Genomic DNA, 19832 nt, shown 5'->3' with positions numbered 1-19832 from the left:
ACGTCTCATAAATAATAATTATTGAGCCAATTAAAATTGTTTCAGAGTAGGATAACGAGTTCATACCTATTATTAAATATTATGTAGTTTCTGTTATACATATTCCTCAGTGAATTCAAGGAAGTTTTGGTTTAATTTATAATATATTTGGGGAAAAATTCAGTTCAGTTTTATCAGTTGCTTAGTTGAAATTTTGAGGTTTTACCCCCGGTGCACGAGGGTTGAATCTCGCAAGGGTTGCAATATATGTATAATGTTTATAAATAATTCGGTGATAGGTATGTGCTTGTTACTAACTTTGTTTATCTAAGTATTTTAACAGTCATTTAATTGATTCCCGAATTTAAGAAACTTGGTTTAGGTATATGGGTACGGAATACCAAAAAATGAGTCAAAATTGATGATTGCCTCAAAATTGTTCAAAATTCAAAAGTGCAAAATCATACATGCGTATTTTGTGTTAGAGGGTTAATAAAACAATAATATAATTCACATTCATAAATCGTATATTTCTCTTCTTATTTTCATATAATTATTACGAAATAATACATAAAATCTGTCTTTTATCAATTGCACGATAATTATACGTCTAGAGCAATTTAAAAATTAAAGAAAAAATATCTTAAAATATAATTATGAACATAATACGAAACAAAATGATTAACACCTATAAATACTTAAAAACTGGAATTATGCACCTTTATAGCTCAAAAACTATCAACGTGACCCAACTTTGAGAAACCCAAATAATAAAGGCCGATATAGATTCAATAGCCAATTGACAAGTATTTAAAAATTCGTGATCTTTGTACCAACAATCTTATTAATTTCATAAATGGCCCGTGAAATCTATATCAGCCAATAAAATTATTTCTACACACAATTAATGAAAAGAAATGCGTCAAAATAATGTAAAGTAATAAAAAAAGTGTATGCAAAATACTTCCCAAAGTGAAGTCACATAGAATATCAAACTTTACTTCCATAGACTAGCCATAACTTAGATCTTAATAAATTCAAAAAGAACAAACTATGTAATATTATTGTAAGAGAGTTAAAATCGTTGTTCTACTAAGACACGGCTTTGTACTGGCGCTTCATATTATAATACACAAGTAAAGTATCATCAAATCAATCTTATCAATATTTATCTGTAATCTGTACTTTAATAAATATATTAGTTTTTGAGGAAGAAGGAAAATGTATATATTACGTATATCATATTTTTTGTATAGATAATAAAAATATGTGGCTATCTACATAACAACGTGAGACTGGAGTGTTAGTGATGATTGCTGAAAGGAACTATTTACAGAAACAAATGATTAATTTTATCTTACATCACAGCGTGTGCCTGAGAGTCGCAAACTTAAATACTACTAAATATTAAAATTAAATTGTCAAAAATATGTAATTTACTTTAAATTCTTATAATAAAACAAAACTCTTTTCCATCAAAACTAATCTTTGGCCTGCAGATCTTTTTGTCATTTTATTTTTCTTTGCACGAACGCACATTTTTTTACGATTAAGTTTTTTTTTAATTTTTACTAACACAGAGACAGGAATTTTAAATAACAGTATAAAATTTATTTTAATTACAATTAGAGATGAAATACTATCATAAAACGTTAGAGTTCGCGAAATGACATACATTTAAAGAAACTATGAAATTAAGTACATTATCGTTTTACGTATACAATACATATGGCAACTCGAAACATGCTTAATATTAATTAAAGTAACTGGACACTAAACAACTTAACACTAGTTATATAAATTAATTGGAATGTTCGCATTATCATAACACACTAAGTATTACACACACGTATCATACGGTAACAACAATTAAAAATACTTTATCAAAAATTCGTAATGTTACTACGTAAACAACCATCAAAATTTTTGTTCGACAGTACAAACGTACATCGAGAATAAAATACTAATAAAATTACTTAAAAAAATAATATGGACGTACCAAGGTGTCGGTACGAGTTAATTGACGGGACAATCCAACCAATCGGTATCCAACCAATATCCAACTATAATTGATCCAACATCCACGAGTACAACCATTGAAACTATTCCCATTCGAACATTGAGCCTATCTTAGCTAATTACATTCATATAACTTTTCAAAAACACTTAACTTTGAGACCACCTCCAATTTGACACGATAAGATTTTTTTATATTAATTTACAACAGAGAGGAAGCATAACATTCGTTAATTTAATATTTATTTTTTTAAGTAACAATTTCTCAAAATGTCTAGTATTCAAATATTATTTACTAAAGGGAGCAAATCTCATGATTATCATAGTTCTAGAAACATCAAGAATTCGTTTTGAAAGAGCTGACCCAATAAAAAATCATAAATAAAGATGAGCATGAAACCGACAGCCATGACACCATTCCAACAGGACCATCATTTGAGCATCAGGTTAACGTTGGAGGTGATCCCATTTCTCTTCAATTATCTGATTATAACTATTCATTTCATTCAATACTGCCCTTGGATGAATCGACGATTTTTTGGAAAAATCAATTGACATTTTTTGGGTAGACTTATCTTCTCAAAATATTAACAAACATTTTTCACAATTATCTACTGATCTTCAAATTCTGATCAAATATCAACGACTTTTCTTAGACTTACATACTATTTACTGTATTTTCGAAATCCTCCTTAAACGACAACTTCCAAGGACAAGATTCTACTATACGTAACCATCGACATATCACTGTTTATCTTACTCTGAGCATCGACTTTCAACAAATTAAGCCTAGGTTTTACTTAAGTTAAACTAAGAATATGACAAATCGCTGAGGTTTTCTGATTTGACTTTGACGAAGTTGGGGTTGTCGGTCTTGAAGTCAGGTCCCTTGTGACCGAACTGGTAGACGAGGCGCGCGGTGGGCACGGACACCAGCACCATCTGCCGGTAGTGGTACCTCATGGCGCGGCTGAACTTCTCGAAGGTCATGTTCTCGTTCTGCTTCATGTGGCCCCACAGTTTCGCCACCTCATCTGGCTTCACGAACCTGTAAAGAAAAACGCTTTGTTAGTCTAATTCGATTTATGTTAACCAAATGCGCTTTGAATAATGCATCTGCAACGTTGTCATGAGACACGTGCTCTGTGTTATTGTGTGAGCTCTTATAGTTGAATAGGTTCATATAACAACAGTAAAACGGTATAACGCGGACATTTTTATGTTCTAAATCTTGTTCTGAAGGTTTATTGTGCTTTTATGGTTTGCATCGTTTCATTTCATCTATAAGGTCGGTTAATCGTAGGCCACGTCAGTTAATTCCTTGGAAATGCAATTATTAAATACAATATTATCTTCAGTGTCGGCTACTGTGATTCATGGCTGAACTTGGAAGGAGTTACTGTGTTTTTAATTATCAGCCGGCGCACGACACCCTGACTGACTGCACTCCTCGGAAGTGTGTCGCTGAGGGTCGCAGACCAGCCTTTGTATGTACGTGAGCCTCATTCGAGAAACTAAATCATCATAAACCTTTGACACTCAGCCCAAGGTCCTAACTGCAACCTCAATTTCATTCAGCCCACAGTTGTGAAATCAAATGCATTTTTACGTTATTTTATTGAATTCTAACTATTTTTATTAGAAAATCAACAAGTACTTATATAACATCGATGAATAAACAATTATAATCAAGTCAAGTTCAACTGGAAACGATAATAACACAGCTCGTCATATAATTTAATGCTCATTAAATGGATTCTCAGCCTTTATTGGTTAGACTTGTATAGTTGCTGTAGCATAAAAGTATGTGTATAAGCAACCGTGTCAAGTTCTGATGCAAAGTGTCCAGATAATTGTGTGCAGAGTCAAGGATATCTTGTTGCAGTCATTATCGGCATAGTTAGCGAACGTGACGAGGAGCCGCCGGCCGGCCGGACAATGTAGACGCCACGCAGATCTAATATAAATACACCACACGACTGAGCTAAGGCACTGCATCACAGCGATGCGCTCGCCCAACTATACGTGGTGACAAATGAGCATCTGTGTGATGGCTTCTAATCATTACGTCCATTAGTATTGACTACTGATATTAACATTAGTGTTTACCTTAACAGTTTATTGTTCAAGTGACAAATTGATATTTAATTCTTTGCATAAGATAAGAATATTTTTCTTGGTGTGTTTTCCCAAGATATTTATTAGAATGGTATCGCTAGCCAACTGTTCTAGCAGTTCATCGACTCCAATCATGGGTATATCTACTGCAAAAAAAGTTCTATTTATAACTTTCCTTTAGCGTTTAACAGCGTTTAACATTGAGAGTCTAGGTCGAATGCAAATGATTGAACCATTCGATATCGCAAAGGGAATTACGTGTTAGCGTCTATTTTATAGTTCGCCATAAAACTGTTGGTAGACAGCCGTGGCATTGGCATGGCGTGTCCGAAGCCGTTTTTTGTTCGACTCATCTGCTATAATTGCGTTTTTTCTCTCCAACAGCGGACTGTCATTGGGTCACAATGCCACATCCTGATCGATTGCCACACCGAACCTTAGCTGATAATAACTGATCATTTGTTTCGCTTCCGACATTGCTGTTTGAAGTTTATTGGCCAATTTACTTTTGTGTTTTTTGTAATCTAATCATCGCTCCGCCTCTTTAGTACTTATTGTTTATCCGAGAAGATAGTGGATGTACCTAACTCTTTGTTGGCAACAGATTATGTGAAGCACCACGTTTTACAGCATCAAACAGCTTCACATTTTGTTGGTCAAATATTGTAAGCTGTAATTATCTGCCTAGACAGAACAGGAAATGCAGGTGCATATTTATCGTGAACACTTAATCGTATCAATTTGTCAGACATGTTGCCGTGTTCAATAACAATCATTAGTTTTAAAAGTCGTTGCTACTCGGAATATTCATCATGATCACGAACTGGAATGATACGAACGACGTAGAAAGATTTACTGCTTCTTCAAGACATTTTCTTGTTGTTTTTTTAAACAATGGGATGTCATTTCGAAAAACCAACAAGTGTATTATATCATTAACCTTGTATAAGCGTGGTATGAACTATAAAAAATGTGATTCATACGAATTTGGATGCTCGTTGCGTACGAACGAGGCCGGCGGGCGGCCTTGTGTTGTATCGCTGCATCAGTTGGGCCAAGGATCGAGTGTGACCCTACGTGACACGCATGGATACCAAACCTACGGTGAAAATACTCAACATCATCCGAGATGTTACTGGCAATGATATTGAGACATCACGAGACACGAGCCTGACTGCAGCTTTTGTACATGATAATAAACGTCCTGACGAAGTTATAAAAAACAACCTCACTTTGTAATGAAGCATATAAAAATGCCGATTTTAAGTGTCGAAAATGCATTTCGAAGTAGTGCCCACTGCAAAATGATTTCGCAGAATCATGCTGTGCCGAAACAGGGACCGACAATTTGGTCAATTTAAGAGTCATTTGGACTTGAATAACGCACAGGTACATAGGTACATGCATGGTGTATGTTTATATGTAAACACTAACCTGTTTGACCCTCTCTGAAGGATCCCCCCCGTACAAGTAAACTTACAAAACGTGACTCTGACTTTCGTAAACAAGTTTCGGTGAGACCTCCTTTGGTTTTTTTATTATTTTTTATACCAAAAGTTATCTGATGGCTCGTCCTTTGTTGCTCTGTATGCAAATTAGGGGTTTGTACATGATGTGTTGGTACAAATTGTGTACAGTTTTGCTGCGTATTAGCCAATGTTTTGTATAATTCAAATATCATCCCCACTTAGCGAAAATAGAAAGGGAGAAGTTTAACTCCAAAATGTTCTTTACCCAGCTGACAATAGATCTGATATCTAATGAGATGAAACGAAAACTTAAACGAAGATTTAAAGCTATAAGAAATAAATATATAATCTTTTATATTCAAAAATGTTTTACAATATAAACTACCAGCTCCTATCAAATCTCTTATCGCTGCAGCGGAACTCAGAAGCCCAGCCTCTTACAATCACTACATGTCATCTGATGTTTTGACAACATGCCATCACACGCGAACTTTCTCTCTATCCTCCTTAACTTTATATGGTAACGGCCCTTTTTCTAGAAATTTCTACAACATTTTGCCGAACGAAAATGACCTTACACTTAAATTGTAACACCTACTGAATTTGTTACCTAGTCATAGTGTTACAGATTATGTATGTTTTGATCGTTACTTATTGGTGCAGCTACTGAGGGTAGCCTTGACAGAGTTTGTCACAGTGACAAATGGTGCGTTTAGTATGCAAATATATGCGTGCACATAGTAGTTACCTGCGAATTTGTTTTACTGTCTCACATCTGTAACCAGAGGGACATACCCGCGGGGACGAACCGATCTTGATGTCAAGATTAATAAGTAAAGTGCACACGATTCTTGATACCTTATTTGTGAAGTGTTAATAGAATTCGTGAAAATAATTATTGTGGTTTCAAAAAAGAACTCTTTTTGAGCCGTAAAAAAACCTTGCGTGATACTAAGTAAGTAAATTATCTTAGCAACATAACGACAATGTATATGAAAAGTCGTTTTTCAAAATCACATTAAATAAGAATCCAGTTGTGTCGACCGGTTTTCATTTTGGTTTTTGAACTGTGAAATAAAAAGCTTACAAGCAACTTTGGCAAGTTGGATTAATATTTCGTTATTAATGTTTATGGGTTTGTTATTCCATTTTAAGTTTATTGAAGGTTATAAAAAATATTTTAGAAAAAGTTAAGTATCTCAAAATGAGTTATTGTGGTGATAAAGTACGATTATTTGCTGTGTATGAGATTCAAAAGTCTATATCATAAGTTTTTGGTAATCATGCAGAAGAAATTATAAAATCTAAAGAGAAGATCATAACTTAGGTTCTGGTACGTGGTGTAGGTAAGCTATTGCAATTGATTAGCAATAAAACTGTTATTACTGTAGTGTTCTTGAAACCCAACGCGTCAATGCTCTTGTGGCTTTGACTAAGCTGACGCATAGTGATGTCCTACAAAGTCGAGAGAATTTATTGACAGGTTTTTTATTGCACACAGTATATTAAATCGAATAAAAAAGGTGAAAATTAATCCTACAATTTTATAAGCAATTTTTTTTCTCATGCCTTAGTTTCGTGTTCTACATATTTAGTTATCGAGATCAATATTGATGAAAGTTTAAGCTTAACTAGTTCATTAATAGAACCAACGTTTATCATAGGGCCTAACTTGTAGATAACTGATAGCAGCCTTATCAGTATGCTTAACGACTTGAATCGTTAGGGTTATCGAACAATCTCTGTTGGACGTGACATCTGAATAAAATTCTTTTGTGTACATATTTACAGTTTAAATCAGAGTGAATACTCTAATATATTCGGTTGTTTGCTTAGTTTATTTGCATGGTCGTAATGGGCTGTTTCGTTATTGAAATTAGTTTCTAGTTAATATTTTACATTGTCATGTGAGTTATATTTTACTTTTGCAGTTCCAATTTTTTGTTTCCTTTCCTCATTTATTTGTGAATGAAATAGTTATCGTTTGAAAATAGCAGGATAAACCTCTTTGATTCGATTTATCTATCGCAAAGCTTTATCTTATCATTTCACAGAATTGTTGCAATCTTTACCTTTTGCGAGTTATGACTCAATAGCCTTACAACTTCAAATCCTATTGAAGAATTAAGTTTACCAATATTGTCTTTAACACCTTGTGTATCAAATTCGAAGTTTTTGGTTATAAACGATTAATTGTGAAGTCATCTCATGGCTTGCGATTTTTGATTTCCTTTTTAGTTGTCTGTATTGAGTAATGTTTTATTATTTTTTAGAAGTATTTGCGTAATCATAATTAGGTGTATCTAGGACGGCCATGTTGGTTTTTGTTTTTCTAATTAGTGTGTTACATCTGTATTCCTAACTCTTTTATCTGTTGTTTTATCTTTAAAGTTTGAAATCACCTTTGAATTCAACTAACTCCTTAGATAGAATTTCCAGAATACTGTTATTTATTTACTAAAGCGTAGTAAAAGCTGTTTCATTGCAACATTCTAAAGACATTAGTTAAAAGTTGTGGTGGAAATTTTTGGCAAGGAGCTCTACACATTGCGTTCGAGATCAGCAAACTATTTGAGACTCTATTCCGTAGTGTTTTAAGTTAAATTTCATTTGCTGCGGAGTACCGTACGATTGTTTTAAATTCTCAACGTGTCTGAATTAATGCGTTCCAGGTATTGTGTGTAGCTGCGTTCGTAAACAAGAGATCTTCAAGAACTGTGCGATTTCTTTTTTGTGGTTATTTTCTTTTTTGAATGGCCTTCATCTTGATTCCTATCTCTCACACTAATCGAAAGACAATCTTAGCAAATGTTCTTCAGAAAAAGCCTATTAAAAACTTGAAAAAAAGTTATGAAAGGAAAGAAAGCTCTCAGTGTGTCAATTATGTTAACAATAGTATATTTGTTGTGCCTCTTTCAATCAATTTAAAACCGCATGATAACTGAAAACATGTCGTGATATGTCTGTTGGTTCAGCTACAGTCGCTCACAAAGGTCTTATTAAAAAAATCTAGAAAATTAATTCATTACTAATTCATTTTCCTGATTAGAGTTGATAAGGTTATCGGTATTCAAAATCTTGAATAGATGCAATGGAAAATAACAGAATACACCGGCCAATTAAAAAAACGTCTTTCAAGCTCATTGACGTCACACCAACATCAAAAAAACTAAAAAACTAGAACTACTTCTCAGAAACTTCCAAAAAAACTGGACAAATATTGAAAATTTAAAACGTTTAGGTGATATAAATCGTGATGTGAATTTGTTATTAACATAGGTACTAATTAGCATAATGAAATACAATAACTGAACGAAACGGATGCTTTAAACTGGCCATTCAGATAACTTCCGAGAAAATGCAAATTAGATTGATCAACACCTGTGCCACGCACACATAGATTCGGGCACAATTACAAGTGTAAAATATAATATTGTGTACAAATATCCATGGTACTTGTATGTCGTACTATTACCACGTAGTAAATAGTTTCAGTAATGGAACGCTCGGCAACTGTTTTAAAATTCGCTCAGCGCTCACGTGCTTCTATTTTTTTACATATCCACCTTGAATGCGCTTGCGTCATTGTTTTATCACATAAAACACTGTTTATAGCATTTTTTTTACTTTTTCAATGGAGGATAAAGTGCGCCCTGACCTAAGCTAAAGGTCTAAAGATTACATCTATTACATGAGCTGATAAACCGAGATTTGGTTGGTAATTTGTCACCGTGAAAACAGGTCGCGAGTGACGTTGCCGCATAATCTCTGATCGTTCGATTCCAAAGTATTCTGATAGCGATGATACCGATATCGTTGTGTTTACTATTTTATTTCACGTTTTCCTCAAGCTGTCTCGCTCTGGCGCGCCGTCGGACAGACATCGCCACTTTAATTGCTATAGTGAACGGTATTTATATCGTGACCCGTATTTTTGCAGTAAAGTCGCGTCATAACCGTGGTTAAGTCGCATTTTTTTAGTTAACTGACATTTTGTTGTGTGTTGACTTGCGGAATTAATTGGAAAAAATCCTGTTGAGTAGGTGTTGTCAATATCGCACTTACGTACTTGACATAAAGAGCAATGCTTCAATGAACGGGCATGACATTAGTGTACCTGCAGCAATGTTTACTATAACACTTATCGCCATTTAATTTACAACTTATTGTTTTGATTTCAATTCTAAGAACACGTTTTAACACTAATCTGTACAGGTTTTAAAAGTCACAAGACTTCAAACAGGTTTTTCGTTCAAAAACTACTTGTTAATCTCGTCAGGCCATGAGAACCTTGTCAAATTAACAAAAAAATAGAAGCGCTAATCATTTAGTTGCGCATGATTCATTATTGACATAGGTAGGTAGATAAGGTGGTATCTATATGTTTGAAAAACAACGATTTAATGTGTAATCAGTGTAAACAAGCAGTTTTTTCTTAAAATTAATTAACTACTAGTGAGCGGTCACATTGACCCGCGAAATATATCTACAAATATACTCCAGTGTAGACGTCACTTTGTGTGGGAGAAGTGCGCACGCGCCGTCGCGGCTTCGTAGGTAACGGATAAACATGAATTTTGGCAAAGATAGGATGTCCCCCACCTTGCCTCACAGTTTCGAATCGTAAAAAGCAATGGAGCACAACTCAACATGCCTACAGACTGTTCCGCTTGGTTGCACCGAATTTCATAAGAAAAGGTAACGAAAAATGTAGCATAAAACGTAGATAAAACATCTGTACAGGTGACATTTTGATAAATTAAATTATAATCTTGGTTCGTTAATCCGTGATGACTTTATCGCGATTGTTAATAAGCATACTTATCAAGAGCAACGTGTGGATTTTTATACATTGTAGTGATATTTCTTGGAAGTCCTTGTACACAGTAAACAAACATAATAAATAAATTACATAACTTGACTTCATACATTGCAAGTATTTGCACACGACTGTTTAATTGCAACAATTCCTTGCTAGCTAATCCACATGCAATAGATATGACTCACAATTTTTACGATCTAAATTTTCTCAGGCCATTTTCCTCATTAAATTAAATCAACACATATTTGGTGTTACGTAATTTATTAAACAGTTATAAAAAGCTAGTCATTATTAATGAAGTTGATTTGCATAACTGCCTGTGGCACACGTCACCGCAGGTGCACGTACATTCGACAGGTGTGTATGTGTGGGTGGGTTACGTGTGTGTGCGTGAATCGGCCGCGGGGGATTCCCATCGTGCAAAATGCTTGTATCTACGAGTCGGTTTTAAGAAATCGTGGGTGAGAGTGCAAAATTGTATCATAATATGGTTTAATGTTTTGTCAATGGGGTTATCATTAAGCACTGATTGCATTATGCTTAAGTAATAAAATAGTTTTTTTTTTTTAATTGGTAAAAACCAATTGCGTTGATTTATTAACTGACGAAATATACACAAACACTTAGCAACAAAATCAATTAACAATACAAAAAAGCATATCATAATTAGAAACAAACATAGATTTTTATTGGTGTTTTTAACACAGTTTTTTCAACCGCATTTTATATGATTTTGCCTTTCACTGTAAGGTGGGTGGCACGTAAGTAAGTTACACGTGGAAGCTCTGCGATTCTCTAACTTTCACTCATAACACCGTACTTATCTAAGGATCATGCGAATTTATTTATTTATTATAGAAGATTTATTGAAGCTTTTGTGTAGTTTTGTTAACGTCTAGGTGCTGTCAAAAAGTACGGCTTTTTAGTTAAATGTACTTATTTCCATATATTTTCAGCGATTGAAACAATAACAATTAGTCTTCAAAAGAAAAGTTTTGACTTTTCTAATGAAACTCTACATGACATAGCGACCAGAGTAGGTCAACAAAATCTCCTAATTTCCCAAGATTTTTCCATTCCTTAAGACTATGCAGGACTCTCGAAGCCCACCCAGTAATTATGTTAAAAGGAACAACACAACCCTTTCTACTTGAGCTCAAGTAAATACTCATTTACTACCAAAACAGTAGCGTAAAAACAAAGACATAGCGAAAGAAAAAAATCTTGCAAAAGACACTGGCCTCCCCGGAAGAAGGGAGACTTACTAATCAATATAATAGAGCCACTATGAGAAAAAATACATATATACGCACCATGGACCCTGGTACATGCGAAATGGCGCCTTATGTATATGTTCTTAAGGTACATAATAGAAGGAGTAGGTGGCACGAAGCTGCCCTAGTTATAAATAGATTTTCACGAAAAAGAAATGTTACAGGGAATTTGGTGCAAACCGGGCACAGAGTAATGAATGACTAGACGCCGCTTGGTGCAACATTGTTTTGAATGGTTTTTTCTCTTTGCATATTTTTTTTATTTATTTTATCTTTTTTCTAATAATATCGCATGTTGGTATTTGTGGGATATTGAAAACAATATCTAAAATTCAATACAATCTAAAATAAGAACAATGCAATGTGTCCTATCCCTAAGTTATATTTAGTTATATAATAATGATTTGGTATTTAATATCTAGTGAGCGTGGGGGAAAAATCAATGATAAATATGTATGTTGTAATCAGTTTTACAGATCATTTATCTGCATATATTTAGACATTTTATCGTATTATGTCATTGTTATTTAGAGTATTACCAGTATTTGTAACGATTTTGGTATTGTATTTATGTATCCACGTTGTTGCTAATTGCCCACATTATTTAATTGAAATAATAATATTTATGCTCGTTTCCTATATTTATATGTTGGACTATTACTTAGGTGCAGATACCTATATAATATTAATTAGTGGTGTAAACACAATAATATTGTTCACTAATTGGCCTGGAACTCCGACGTGTAAACAGCGCTTAGTTTTGTAACAAGGTCAAAAGATTAGAGCTTATCTTAACACATATGGGTCACAGCCTTTACGACCTCTCGTTATAGTTTTTTTATTGTTAAAAAACTAATTTAATTGTACTCCTCGATAAGAAATATAATTTTACTTTAAAGTTGGTCATTAAAAGGGTTTATCAGTGAACGCCAAATTTGGTACTGATGATTTAATTAGGTAGAAAAAACTTCGTTTATTTTACACGTAACTAAGTAGTTATATTTTTTCTTCTGCTCATTAGCTGACCCGATAACTAATGTATTTAATACAAAAAAATATTTATCAACTATTGTTACCTTTAACCAACTCTTTAAGGAAAAATTGAATACTACATAAGTGCTATACCGTTATATATTTGTATGTATTTAATATAACTATGATGTCAGAATACAAGTGAAACCTATTAATCAAAGTGTCAAAAGTAGAAAATCTTATTTAAAAAAAATTGTATCAACCATGCTAATCTTTACCAACACAAATTTAAACACAACCAAAAAAAAAACAAAAATAAAAGAAAAACAAAAAATACCGCCAAATAATTCGAAAAAAGAATTCTCTGTAGCGAAGTTACACGCGCTCTAATTTCTCTGGACCACACTCACAGACGCAATTAAGTCGCGTACACGAGCTGTCGGGGCCGAGGGAGGCTGCACGAGTAAACCTCCCCCGAGAGTGGGGGGTGGGAGAAAAAATGCGCGTGGAACGAGAGAAAAAGAAAAACGCGAAAAGCGGAAACAAGTTCCCGCGACACGTGACTGTAGGCTTCCCGGGAACGTTGCCATGGCAACGGTCAGGGCTGCTGCGTAAATACGCCACTCTTTGTCGAATGGTACTGCAATTGGGTTTTTTGTAGTATCTGTGTTATGTTGTGTTTCTGAGCACTTTGCTGTTTCTGCTAAAAGGTTTTGTTTTACACTAGGTACTGTGTGTGATGAAACTGAATCGTCTTTAAGTTGACAACCATAAAGATGTAATCTCATTGTGTAATGAAACAAATAAAAGTTTCAAAGTTACAATATTTCTCCTATTATGAATGCTCTACCTATAACTTTTGCGTAAAAGTATTTAAGTGATTGAAGCTAAGATCGACACTTGACAAGCTTTGCGTAGTTTTAACTTACAGCTCAGAGCTGAAATCTAATTATCTAAAAAGTAATCCCAACTTCTTTAAACTTCACTGAAACTTCAACAAAGTAAGATTAAGTTATATTTTGTAACTTAACTCAAAAAAATGCGTTATCTATTGAATAAATCCCCCTATCCAATTACAGCATCCCTCAGACCTCTAAATTAATAAGTACCTCGGGAAAAATAAGCAAAACATTTTTCTTCTGGTATTTTATCGATAAAAATAGGCGAACCGTCCACGTGTATCCCGAAGTAACCGGAAGCTCGCACCGGCCTTGGCGGTGCGTAGCAACCCCGAAAGAAAAAGAAAAAATCTATAATAGTACTCCGGTGCAGGCGGGGGGCGCCCTAGTTGCGGCCCGGCCACCCCTCGCGTGTGCCTCATTGTACCAGCCAGGATTTACTTAATAACACCAAACTTCTGATCAAAAAAATCCAGCGTTTAAGGACACCGAAAAAGTTGTCAGAGATGCGACTGCGGTTTTTTATCACAGCATTTTGGACACGATTGTCCAATGCCTACGTATCCAGTATATTATCTAATACTAATTCCAAGTTTCCAAAATTTTCTAACAACACTAATAGTATCCACATGTAGGAAATCGTTACACGTTCCGCCGATCCCGCCTCCTCAGAGGGTCAACGTATTTGCTGTACCTCGGCAGTACTCCTGATTATTGAAGGCAAATTCTGGGAAACGCCGAGGAAAATGCGTGGGAAAGCACTGTTCCCGGAATTCGTTCCATTATAAGTGGGTACATTTTTGTGATACCTACCGACGCGGCACGAGTAAAAAATTTGGCACGAGTAACGGAAAGGCGTAAGAATTTTGTATTTTTACGGGAATATCGCCCTTTGTGGAAATAAAATAGAGTATACAATACTTTGACGTGGGTTTATTGTTTACAGAATTGTGAGGGTTGACAAGATTTGTTATGAAATTAGTGCATTGAATGCAAAGTTTAGAGTTAACATGTTAACGAGAATTCACTTCCTAACACTAAGCTAGTGTTGGGACATAAAAACTGCGAGGTCGCGACGAGATGGCAAAAACGTACAGTCGTGAAATAATACAATAACACTAACAAAAACTAAAACTCCGAGAACCAATAAACATTAACACCGGCCGCCTATTAATGTTATTACTTAAACTTTGCTACTTTAACCTTCAATCTAATCTTTTAAACTCTTTTATTTCTAACTCTTGACTTTGTACGTATCACTTTTTGTTCGTAACAACCAATAATTATTGAATTCATACTTAATTGTTAACGTTGGGAGCATTTTAATTAACGTCACAGTTAGCTCATTATGTTTGTGATAAAAATAAATTGTAACCGATCACGCTCATTTCCATTATTTCATTGGGTTCATTGATCATTGTGGCGCTCAAAGTAGATTTAAATTACGAATTGTAACAGATATAAGTACCTTCGAATTAAAGGATCATCTACATTTATCTAAATAATTTAGATAAATGAATGCAATAGTTACATACAAATTCAAGTAGTGTGTGACTCAGAAATTAAGAACATTAGTTTATCAAGACATAATAAATTTTAAATAGACACTATATTAAAATATCCGCTGATTTCTAACTCCCCAAATAAAATGCAACATGAGTCACATTGTCAATTGTAAACTATACTCGCTTGCCAATTTGGAAGGCACTTAGCATTTCATTCAAGTGAATGGGCATCACGTTAAGATACTGTGGCTAGGAATTCCCCAGCACATGTACTTCATGTCTTATCTGCATTCAAGACAGACATTGCTTGATCTTTGACACACATTATCAACGGTTGCACTCTGAGATGTTAAGATTTCAAACGGATGCCAGATTTAAGGGCCATTAAGGTAATCTTATTAATTTTGTAATTGGGTAATTTTGTGTGTTTGTTTTGTTCTAAAATGACTGAAGTTTAGGGACAAAATTGGGATTACTTTGTAACCCTAGCATTTTTTATCAAATTTTCACGTATTCTTTAACACAGTCACAGACAAGAATTACAGTCTTAGGCAGATAATTTAAAAATCAATATACACTAAGATTTTATGTTTTGATTTGAGACCTTCATTAAATAACATATTTGATCATTAAACATGAAGTCAGCATTAATTAACGTAAAATTAACTCGTGTACTAAGGCTTGGAATGCACTGTCGGCGAAAGCGATGCTGATTTAACGAACTGAGCAATTAAAATATCAGATCTGAGATATTGCACTACATTGCTCGTTCTAGTTATAGTTCGTTTGTATTTAGTAATAGTTAGCATTCAATGTACTAGGACATTCTTGTCAATTATACACCTAGTAACTTAAAACAGCAAGCCTAAGTTATTATTTCATCAGCCTAGCCTCTAAGGCTTTCAGTCTGCAAGGATGCAGTTGACATAATATAGCCTATCTGACCGATATTACCCAGTCACCAAGGCTCTAGCTACCCTTTTTTACTTGAAAATATCGTACCGCATATTATACACCTATATTGGTCTAGCTATAATTTATAGCCTAAGTTCTACTGGAAATAAAGCCTAAACCCAGTCTAAAGTTTACATAGAAACCGGTTGGATGTTCTACTCGGAGAGCAATAAAAACTGCACTCAGTCATACTTGATGATAATAGCGCTGTATATTGCCGCGACCTTTGAGTGCATAATGCAGTCGCTAGATCAGAACTATGCAGTTGCTACGTAGTAGTGGCGTGGGAAGGTGGGAACTTTCATTTTTCATAATTTTTCGCCTGAACTTATATGTTAGGGGAGAAAGTTCGTTATTTTTTCGTAAAGAATGAATTTATAAAATTATATCCATTTGTCTATAGTTCTGCTGAATATGAGAATGTTTTTTTTTAATGAACCTTAACGATTATGGACATCTCGAAATAATGGTTCTTTATTTGTTAATCATTTGCAACAAAGTAATTTATGCTAAATTTTATGACGCTTTAGTTCAGAATATTTATTATAACTGAGCAGTAAAGCGAAACATTCCCACTGTAACGCGAATTGCATTCTGACTTGAATACAAAGGAAAATAAGACTAACACTGCTAACAATAAGTGTCAAAATGAAACAAAACGCGATTCATACATTGATAAATGAAGTTGTAAAATGTTTGACAAGATACGATAAGATAAATTAGACTCAAACTCTATACAAATAAGATCGAATTTTAATGAGCTGCATCAGCAACATGTGAACCATTGAGCGAGGCCAGCGTGGAACCGGCGCGGCAAGGTTGAGGCGACAGATAAAAACAACAAACAAAACCACAGAGTAAGTTATTGTAAGGACTCGAGAATATTTGCTAAACCGATGATTTATAAGGATGATCCCTTAAAAGGCGATGGGTACTCAGTGTGAAAGCCAACGAACTCCAAACACAAAACATTGGTCAAGTACGTCCAAAAAGCAACAAAGATTGAAGAGTCTCTAATTTAATAAATCTACATGTGAATAAATATACCGGCAATCTACTACTAATTGCTGTTAGCACCTGTTTAATTGTCGAATACCTCAACTGCGCGGTAAGTGAGGTGGAGGTGACTGGCCCTATAAAACACTCGTAAAATGGCTATTAAGGCTGATCTTGACATTACAATCGCGAACTTTCCTCCTCCTTGCAATATGAATTTTACCAACAATCAAAAAGTGCAACAAAATCTATAACTTGAGTTAGAAAAAAACAAATATTTATCAACGTCGTTTTATAGACTAATTAGATGGTAACAATTAATTACTTATTAATTGACAGCGATCGCGTGTCAAATGGTCCTTAATAATGACCTCTGCTAAGATAAGCAAGGCCGCTGGCTTGTTGTCTTTTGTAAGTGTTATAGAAAACTGTAAAAATAATAACAAGGTGGCCTTACAGGCAGCAATCTTCTTTGTTTATGAAGTCCTTTTACAGGATATAAGTACGTTACTGACTGTTAAACTAAATAAAGTAGCAGGGGCTATAAAGTCACAACAAGTTCTATATTAATTTGAAAATAATAGCTATTGCATTTCTTTTGGACGCTCTTGTAAAAAGTCTTTGCTACTTTTCACGTCCCAAGAATAGAATATTTATTCGTAACGTACTTTTTAATATTTTTAGATTAATCTTGGGATACATAATATAAAACTGTGAGACAATAGATAGAAAATTATAAGTTTTTCTGTGACATGTGTGTGAGCTGCAGGTTATCTGCATATGCTCAGCCTGACCCCGCTAGTTTTCACGCGCGCCTTGATCACTCGCCACAAATATATGAATAATTGCATGTTAGCTTACTTCTTTAGAATCAAGGAGTTCTGGTGGCAGTTTACTGACCATTATGGTAATTAAAGGATGATAACATTACATCTACAAGATAAATGTTACACCTAGTTCACAATTATACTTGACACCGATCCAAACATTAACTTGTTAAGAGAATTCTAAGACGTACAGTGACAAACTGCAACTAATGATCAATAAGCATCAACGGAACACATTGCAACTTCAATAGTTTAGCTGTAAAATAGCTTATTGTTGACCAGTGCGCCTCCACGTGCCTCGGACGTGATACATAATGTATGAGCGAAACGGCGAGATGTGACCACAGTAAACAAATCTCCAAGTCACGACAACTTACTTTTTGCAACTCCCTCATAACTTATCATGCGCAAAAAATATACAAATGTTTACAAAACTCACCTAAACTTCCCCTGCGAGTGATCCTCCCACTTGATGATGGATGGGCAGTATTTGGAGTCCAACAGTAAATTCCTCAAGAACTCGGGCACGGAGACGCTCCTCGGGCGCTTGAATGTCTTGCGGCCGCTGCCCTTCGGCCTGCCTGGCGGTCTTTTGAAGATTTTCCTTTTGTCATCCTCGTCTCCAGACTTGCTTCCATCACTTCCATACGAGCACTCCGGGGAGGCGGTCTCTGAGGAGCGGAACACATCCTCGGCGTCATCGCTCGAGTCCGTCTGGTGCAGCAGGGTGCTGTCGTTGGGAGTGTAGTCGGAGGTGTACAGTCTGTTTTTATGATCCAGAGAGTCCAAGTCGAGCATTGTGTTGGCCGACTCCTGGCTGTGGTAGGGATCGCATTCTGCGTATCTGATAATTGAGGACTGACGGAGTTCCTCGTTGAGGCGATTGTGTAACTTTTCAAAGATAGCATCTGCAATCCGTCTCGAGGTGACCTGGTCGATGCTGGGGTGCAACATCCTGTTGAGCACGTCATCTCTCTTCATGCTCCTCAACTCGAAGCCTTTCACTCTGAAGTTGTAGAACGGTATTTCATTTTCACAAAATCCCATGCATTGTGCAGTGTCTATCATCCAGGACACGGTGTCATCCTCGTTCCAGGCGTCCACCACCTTGTACTTCCAGTCGTCCCGGTTGTCCCGCGGGCAACAGCTGACCAGGTTGTGGTACACATTCATGGCGCTGTCGATCTCGGGTTCTACGTACCCATCGTAGGAAGTGTTGGAGTAGTAGTTTCCATAGATATGAGAAGCGGTTCCCTTCTTGAAAACTTGGAAGTCATCGAGGCGCGCGGACGCGGGCGACGACGACGGGTAGTAGAGATCGCAAGGCATGTTTTGGTCGTAGAGGGGGCGCGCGTAATCGATCATTGTCGCGACGTACGTGCGGCTCGGCCGGCAGTTCGCGGCGGAATGGTAATGTAGGCGGCGAGCGCGCTTATGATATCCACGCTACTGGCGCACTATTTGTTTACATGCTGCGTTCGCTGTGTGGGCAGTGGCCAGCCGCCGCGCGCTAATCAACGCCGCGCTCTCGGGACGCTTTTTTTGCGATTTATTAGGCCATGCTGCTTTGCATAATGTAATGTTTGTTTACATGTAAACAGTGGTTGTCGTCAAGGCAAACCGCGACCGGAGATGACAATAACAATAAAGGATAAAGCTTATCTTCTGGTCAGATCGCTATTGCTATAAAATCTTAATGTTAACATGATACTGAAGTTTTTTCACTATCTGTATAATCATGAAATATCACATGTGTATTTAAATTGTTCAACAATGTGCTGCGCCAAATATGATGTTATCAGAGTTAGTGGTATGTACACAGTACAGTAACGCTAATTGTTTCTGTAACGTGACTTACAGGAGATTATAATATGAGATAAGAGATATTTCCGAACATTACAGATATCGACAGCAAATTCATGGTGGATTATGGGGAAATTAAATTTAATTAACCGCAGCTTAAATGTAGTTAATAATAAATAAATAATTATACAATATTAT

At 35.5% G+C, this 19832-nt stretch overlaps 1 protein-coding gene across 1 annotated transcript; it reads right to left on the bottom strand.

The window, feature by feature from the left end:
• Nucleotides 1-485: 485 nt before the first annotated feature.
• LOC124633311 (ETS homologous factor-like) lies at nucleotides 486-19246 on the bottom strand. Its single transcript, XM_047168489.1, has 2 exons — nucleotides 18271-19246; nucleotides 486-3043 (listed from the first exon to the last, which is right to left on the bottom strand). Exons 1-2 carry the CDS (start codon nucleotides 19194-19196, stop codon nucleotides 2806-2808), a joined length of 1164 nt encoding a protein of 387 aa, XP_047024445.1. The 5' UTR covers nucleotides 19197-19246; the 3' UTR covers nucleotides 486-2805.
• Nucleotides 19247-19832: the final 586 nt, after the last annotated feature.

The sequence above is a fragment of the Helicoverpa zea genome, chromosome 9, assembly GCF_022581195.2.
Source record: "Helicoverpa zea isolate HzStark_Cry1AcR chromosome 9, ilHelZeax1.1, whole genome shotgun sequence".
Taxonomy (NCBI): Eukaryota; Metazoa; Arthropoda; class Insecta; order Lepidoptera; family Noctuidae; genus Helicoverpa; species Helicoverpa zea.
This window is presented reverse-complemented; position numbering and strand designations above follow the sequence as displayed.